The following is a 6,752-nucleotide window of genomic DNA, read 5'->3' as shown; positions in this document are numbered from 1 at the left end:
CCCTTTATTTGCATGCTGATGATCGGGTCTGCTGTTAGTTGCAGCCCAAAGCATTTATTTGTTTAAACTTTAAGTAGATTCATTTATTTTGAGTCCGACACAGAGCAAGTGGGAGAAGAGGTGGGGGGGCGGTGGAGAGGGTGAGAGAGAGAGAGTGACAGAATACCAAGCAGGCTCTGTGTTGCCAGCCCAGAGCCTGACATGGAGCTTGAACTCACGAAACCAGATTATGACCTGATCCGAGACCAGGGTGTGACTGAGCCACCCAGGCGTCCCCTCCCCGCCCTCCCCCCCCGCCCCCCCAAAGCATAACTGAGCCTGACATGGAGCTTGAACTCATGAAACCAGAAGATCAGGACCTGATCCGAGACCAGGGTTTAACTGACTGAGCCACCCAGGCTTCACCCCCACCCCACCCAAAGCAGAACTGATACACTTCAAGTTACATAACTTGTCTCCCTGGCCACAATGTAGGTTTCGTGGTGGCAGAGAACTTGACTTTGTTCACACTGCGTGCCCAGCCCTTCCTGTCCCAATCGGTGGCTGGCAGAGACCGCACAGGTGGAGTGCGTGCTTAAGGTTCTTCATCCAAAATCTAACAGCCCCATCCTCTTGTGACCGCTGAGATAATCACAGCTTCAAATAGTGCTGGATGCATAGTAAACCCTCCACAAAGAGATGTTGGGGACCATCTTCGTTATAGCTTCCAGGCCGTATTCTCACCTACTTCCCAACTTCCCCTGGGGGGCTTTCATCAGACAGCGGGCTCCTCGGCACGGGTGCCCCATCCCCCTTGCTGCAGCCCCCCTCTTGTTTCCGTGTCGTCCCCTTTGGTGTGTGTGACAAGAACCACAAGGAGCTGGCATCTTCTGTCTACACAAGTAGTAAGCGGTCTGGATCTAAAAGTGGGTCTTGGGGGCTCCTGGGTGGCCGAGTTGGCTGAGCATCTGATGCTTGGTTTCCGCTCAGGTCAAGATCTCACAGTTTCGTGAGTTCGAGCTCCGCGTTGGGCTCTACGTTGACAGCAGGGAACCTGCTTGGATTTCTTCCTCTCCCTCTCTGTCCTTCACCCGGTGCCGTCTCTGTGTCTCCGTCTCTCTCAAAAATAAATAAACTTAAAATTAAAAATAACTAAAATAACAAGTTAATTAATTAAAAAGAAGTGGGCCTTGAGTCTTGACCAGTTCAATGATCCCATCTGGGCCTTGGCCATGAGCCAAGTGTGTGTGTGTAATAAGGATTATCTGTTGTATCTACGTCATCATTCTTTGGCCTAAGACTGCCCTCTCCCCAAAAGAAAGACACACAGACCAGAGAAAATTCTTCATTTTATTTCTGCTCACAAACCACCAAAAGGATCAGTCCCTGCCCTCCCTCACCTAGATGCAGCCCCTCCCCCAACACAACACGACCCCTCCCCCCACAACAAAACACTGATTTCCTCCCAGAGCTAAAATGAACACCCAGTCCCGACTATGGCCGTTCCCCCGCCCTGCCCACCTCCCCGGCTACCTGCATATTCACCTGCTCTGTGAACTTGGCCACCTTTTGGCTTCCTGCCCAAATATGTTTCCCTAAGGTCACTTGGCTAGCTTTTTTGGTTATATTATTATACAGGGGCCATTCTTAAGACCCTCCCTGGCTCACATCCCCCGGGGGCTCCCCTGTTTGTTCCACATTCATTCTGCACAGCTTCCTGGCCTCACTTCCCTGATTGAGAGACCAGGGTTGCAAGCTCCCCGTCTCTGGGCCCCCAGCCCCTCAGCTGTTACTTGAGAAGTGGAGATGTTGAGTAAGGCCAGACATTCCAGGATTCTGGGTGGGAGAAGGGGGGCAAATTCAGAAATGGGCGAGAGCGGTCAAAGATAAAAGGAGAGGGGGGGGAGAAAGTCAGACAGAAAAGGGGATGGTGGGATCCTCCGACCCCAGCCCCAGAAATAGAGGTGAGCCAGAGATGAAGACCAGTGCCCCCTACAGCCCAAAGCCCCTCTAGCTGTGCCGGGTCCTCTGGCTCCGAGCCTTATACACCTCAATGAGCAGATCCTTGACATACTGGATCTCGCGCTCTACCGACTCAGCCCTCTCCCTCAACTCCCGGTTTCGAGCCTCCAGCCCCTGGCACTCGCCCTCCAGGGCCTCGCCCTCTGCCCGTTTCCTCTGGCGGTACCTCAGAGCTGCTGACTTGTTCTGGTCTCTCTTCTTTTGCTTGCGGTCCCCTCGGGTGGTGGTAGGATTCGGGTAGGGGGCCGGGCGAGAGGGTGGAGGTGGAGGTGGGGGGGCCTGCTGTGGTGGGGGCAGGGATGCCAACCCCGAGTCTCCTGGCCCGGCCTCACTGCGGCAGTAGATAGCCAGCAAGTCAAGGGTATCCAGAGCAGGGGGCTGGGGGAGGTCAAAGGTGGGGAGGGGGAGTGGAAGAGGGAGGGAGGGGGCTGGTGGTGGCGGCTGAGGCAGGGGGGAGGATGGTGGGAGGAGTGGTGCATCAAGGAAGAAGTCTTCTATCTGTTCCAGCTCCTTCTTGAGGAGAGAGGCCATGGCCTCCAGGTCAGGTGGGGGTGGGGAGGGTGGGGGGAGGGCACCTGGGGGTAAGGGGGGCTCCAGGGGCAGGAGGGCTGTAAAGTCCACCCGCTCAGTCATCCAGTCAGAGAAGCCGTCACCTGGAGAATTGGAGGAGGGACATAAATTTCCTTGAGTTCCCGGTCTCCTGCCTCACCTGGTGCTCATTCGCGTCGGCTTCATTCATCCCATTCACTGAGTGACATCACCCACGAGCCAATCGGTCAACCGACCAACCCGTGAATCATCAGACCCCTCAACAAACCAGCCAACAAATCAAACATCTAACCAACCAGTTAACCAGCCAATCAACTACCCACCAGTTGGCCAACGGATCAACTAAGTGAATGAAGCAGTCAAGCAACCAGTCAACCTATTAAGCAGCCAATCAATGGATCAATCAACCAACCAATGACCCAAACGACAAAACTCAACCAGCTAGATCTTCAACCATTCCCAAATAATCTTTACTAACTACCCTACGTCCATAGTTTCTGATTTACTCTCCATCCCTAAAGACAAACTAGGTCTCACACACACAACACACCTGTTTCATCTTTAACTCATTAATTATTGAGAACAAACCATGTGCCAAGCGTTTGGAAAACACTAAAATAACCCCTGCCCCAGGGCCTCTGCGTATGGCGTTTCCTCTACCCGAAAAGCTCTTCCTTTGAGTCTTTTCTTGGCTTATTCCTTCCCAGCCTTTAGGTCTCAGCCAAAATGTTACCTATATGTTTCCTGGCTACTCGCTGTAAACTAAGGCTGTGTTTTTATTTTTTTGGCTCAGCTACTGTTTCCCACTTATCCCGATATATCATCACTTAATTTGTCTCTTGTCTGCCTCCCCACTAGTGTGTGAGTTCCGGGAAGGCAGGGATTATGTTGGTCTTGTCTCAGCTGTATCCCCCAGCACCTAAAACATGACCTGGCTTATTACAGGTACTCAGTAAATATTTCTTGAATGAATAAATGAATTCTTCTCCCCTGTCCCCCATGCCCCAGCTCACCCCACCTCCATTCTCCACCTGTCCTTACCTGCCAGGGGCTCTCCTCCCCCTGGGAGCCCACCCTCCAGGGCTCCCCCAAGGATTTCATAGGAGCCGAGGGGGGCAGGGGCCAGGGGGAGTTTCCCATAGTCTACGAGCCAGCCCAGACCGCTAGCTGGGAGCAGGGCCCTGTCCAGCTCCAGCCCCAGGGTCGCCAGGAGTGACATGGCTGCAGCACGGGCTCTGGGCACGGGTCGCAATGAAGAAGGCTGAACCAACAGCTAGAAGGAGGCTCTGGAAGTTGCTCAGCGGGGCAAAGACAGGCAGCAAGGTGAAAGTGGAAGACCTACATGTGAGACAAAAGTAGTCAGTGTCAGAGGCTATCCACAGCCAAAGTCACAGGGTAACCAAGCCACACCCCCAAGTCCCCAGGGTCTTCCCGTCCGCCTTCCAACTAGGCTGGAGACTGCACCTTGCGCTCGCAGAATTCTAAACCAATGCTTTCTTTCCCCAAATCTCTGAGCCCCACCCACTCCCAAGGGAATTCTCTTTAGCCCTCACTTACTTTCCTTTAGAATATCCAAGCCCCACTCCTTCCAATATAGAAACATAATGGTCTCCCAGGGGAATTTCCTTAAGCCCCTCCCAGCCCCCCTCCACAATTATTCAACTTCATAAAAAACTCAATCCCACAATTTTCTTCCAGCCACACCCCTTCTTTAGGCTCCACCCTATCCCTAGTTGCAAGCTCGAATCGGTTCTCAGGGGAATTGCCCCAGCCCTGCCCCGTTGTCAACGTAGAACACCAAGTCCCACTCTTTCCTTTCAACTTTGCGGTGACCCCCTCTAGCCCCGCCCCCATATTTACCTTAACCCCACCCCTTCCCGAAGGCCCCGCTTTGTCTCCTATTGAAACCCCACCCCTCAGCGACGTTTGCTTAGCCCCGCCCCCTCTCACAACGGGCTCCCCAAGGCCCCACCCTTTGCAACCAAGATGATCCTAGCTCCGCCCCCTTCTTAACAGGTTGCCTCTAAGCCTCGCCTTACTAATCTAAATCAGTCCCCCTCCCCCGAGCGGGTCCCTGAGTCAAAGGTAAGTTGTGCTGTGCGCCTGAGCAACATGGAGCGGGAAAGTGGAGGGGCGGCAGAGAACAGCTCCCCACCCCTGACCCTTCCACACGCGGCTCTCTAGCCGAGGGCCAAAGCGCATGCTCCGCCACCGAGCCAACTGCTCTTACGCCTGCGCGGGATCGGGGGGTTAGGGCGCATGTGCCGTTGCTTCCGTCCGCCCTTCACACAGAAATGCGGGCTCTGGTGGCTCGTGCACGTGAGCAACCGCTCGCGGACAGACTTGCTCAAGGAGATGGTGGGTGGGAGACAACGCACCCTCTCTAGGGGCTAGTGCGCAGGCGCACCTGCACACAGGCCATCTTTAAACACCAACATTCTCAAGAACGCACCCTTCCCCCCATCGGCCCAAATGCGCATGCCTGGCCACGCGCCGACGGCGCGTCTTTTCTCTTCTGCGCTTGCGCGACCGTGATTCCTCACTCTCGTCTCCCCACCCCACCCCCACGAGACCTGGTCGAGAAGGCCGCGAGCTTCGAAAGGGCGGGAAAGGCGGTTGGAGAGGGAGGGGCGAGCGGTTACTCACTCCATGGCTGTGGAACAGAGAGGCGGCGGCGGCCTCCGCTGAAGAAAGAAGGCGGTAGCGAAGAGCGCAAGCGCGGTGAGCGCAGAGACGGGCCGGGGCACGGAGGGGTCGCGGCTACAGAGCCATAGCCAGGGCTATGCGGGCGGAGATGGCGTCGCGGTAGTCTGAGGAGAGATTGTGATCTGAGGATGGGGAATGAGGCGGCCCCGGGGACTGGGGACAGATATACCGCGGGTGGCGCAGCACAGCCCGCCAGGATCCTTCCGCGCTCCGCCCCACCCCACGAGGTCCCAACCGGGGGGCGGGCCTGGTCCCTGCCTCTCGGGGATCCTGGGATCCAGTCCCCTCCTCCTCCCGACCCCTAGAGTTCGACCTTTCCCTTCCTCCTATTTGGGGATCCACCCTCCTCATCTTTCCTACCCCGGGGGTTCCGAGCCTCCCTTTCCTCTGACTCTGGGATCCAGCCGCCCCCCGCGATTTTCTGGATTCCGTCCCCTTCCCCCCCCCCCCCCGAGCTGCACCAATTCACTTTTCCCCCTGCTTCCCGAATTTCCCACTAGTGTCCTCATCCCCCAACTGCCCCACGCTAAGAAACCTTTTTGTGGGTTAGAGTCTGGCGTGAGTCACGATGAGATCGCGCGCCTTTCAAATCTCAGACCTTCGAGGGTGGCAAGTGACAAGGTCTCTAGTCTCGTAGATTGGGGACTAACTACCTGTAATGAGGAGGATTAATAAATCAGGTATACCTGGTGAGGTTGTTTGTTGGAATCGAATAGGTGGATGCCTGTGAAACCGAGAGCCGGGCTCTTATGTACCTGTTCAGCGTATTTTATTTTATTTTTCAACGTTTTTTATTTTCATTTTTATTTTTCAACATATTTTATTTTTAATAGGAACCCTTACCCCTTCCTCCCGCTCTGGCAAAAGCCCCGGACATTTGAACATCCAGCATGTGCTAGTAGGTCACTCCTTCAAGGTCTCAGTAATTTCCAGCCATCCCCACCCTTCCCCATCGTAGATGATGGACGCTCAGCACATCCCTGTGTGGGGTGCGGAGAAGCCAGCATCATCACCATAACTGCCTTTTCTCCATCCTCTTACTCTCCATCAGCTTATTTCTGCATCAGCTCTTATCCTCAGCACTTCTTTCAAAAGGTCCTCTGCTTCAGCTGTCCCCCAGCCACCCCTGATCAATTTCCCAAACCTGCCGGAAATAGTGAGATCTGCACTTCCCTTTACTAAACAGAGGGGCTTCCTGGCCATTCCCTTCCTGTGCAGTAGGCCCTCCACTAGCCCAGGCGGTTTTGGGTCTTTGCTTCAGAAACCCTTCCCCACTTTGCATCTGCCCACAGCAGGACACCTGGAGTTCAGCTTTCATCCCTTGTGAGGGTTATGAGAAAGAAAGTGGGGGAACCCTGAACTTGAGAGGTATCTGGGAATGAAGACGTGCAGGCTTCTGTTACATGCAGGAAATCCTTCTTGGGATCGGACCACTTTCACTTAGAGCACTAGCTGTCCACTCTGCCAGTGTTTGAGGACTTGACCTACATGATTAC

General features: G+C 54.7%; 3 protein-coding genes across 8 annotated transcripts in view; 2 read left to right on the top strand and 1 right to left on the bottom strand.

The window, feature by feature from the left end:
• Positions 1 to 1,430: 1,430 nt before the first annotated feature.
• Positions 1,431 to 5,494, bottom strand: ATF5 (activating transcription factor 5). Of its 2 annotated transcripts, none has more exons than XM_047837073.1 (3): positions 5,197 to 5,494; positions 3,592 to 3,888; positions 1,431 to 2,654 (listed from the first exon to the last, which is right to left on the bottom strand). In XM_047837073.1, exons 2-3 carry the CDS (start codon positions 3,767 to 3,769, stop codon positions 1,990 to 1,992), a joined length of 843 nt encoding a protein of 280 aa, XP_047693029.1. In that variant the 5' UTR covers positions 3,770 to 3,888; positions 5,197 to 5,494; the 3' UTR covers positions 1,431 to 1,989. The 2 variants fall into 2 exon arrangements, with proteins under 2 accessions (XP_047693029.1, XP_047693030.1); XM_047837074.1 differs by lacking the exon at positions 5,197 to 5,494 and adding an exon at positions 4,108 to 4,370.
• Positions 4,512 to 6,752, top strand: part of NUP62 (nucleoporin 62) — a 25,455-nt gene continuing 23,214 nt past the window's right edge. Inside the window, exon 1 of one of the 2 annotated variants that reach the window (XM_047837072.1) lies at positions 4,512 to 4,635. The gene's annotated coding sequence lies outside the window, so the exon portion shown is untranslated. Of the gene's footprint in view, positions 4,636 to 5,139; positions 5,272 to 6,752 lie in introns of those variants that run through there. The other variant, XM_047837071.1, reaches the window with a different exon arrangement.
• IL4I1 (interleukin 4 induced 1) overlaps positions 5,148 to 6,752 on the top strand; it is a 36,252-nt gene continuing 34,647 nt past the window's right edge. For all 4 annotated transcript variants that reach the window (XM_047837064.1, XM_047837063.1, XM_047837067.1 and 1 more), the window contains exon 1: positions 5,148 to 5,271. The gene's annotated coding sequence lies outside the window, so the exon portion shown is untranslated. The remainder of the gene's footprint in view (positions 5,272 to 6,752) is intronic.

Source organism: Prionailurus viverrinus, chromosome E2 (assembly GCF_022837055.1).
Source record: "Prionailurus viverrinus isolate Anna chromosome E2, UM_Priviv_1.0, whole genome shotgun sequence".
NCBI classification, from domain to species: Eukaryota; Metazoa; Chordata; class Mammalia; order Carnivora; family Felidae; genus Prionailurus; species Prionailurus viverrinus.
This window is presented reverse-complemented; position numbering and strand designations above follow the sequence as displayed.

Excerpts from the sequence above, each read along its gene's own strand:
- ATF5 (XM_047837073.1), bottom strand. The coding sequence starts at position 3,769 with ATGTCACTCCTGGCGACCCTGGGGCTGGAGCTGGACAGGGCCCTGCTC. Across the intron at positions 2,655-3,591 it reads GGGAGGAGAGCCCCTGGCAG|GTGACGGCTTCTCTGACTGG; the intron begins GTAAGGACAGGT and ends CCAATTCTCCAG.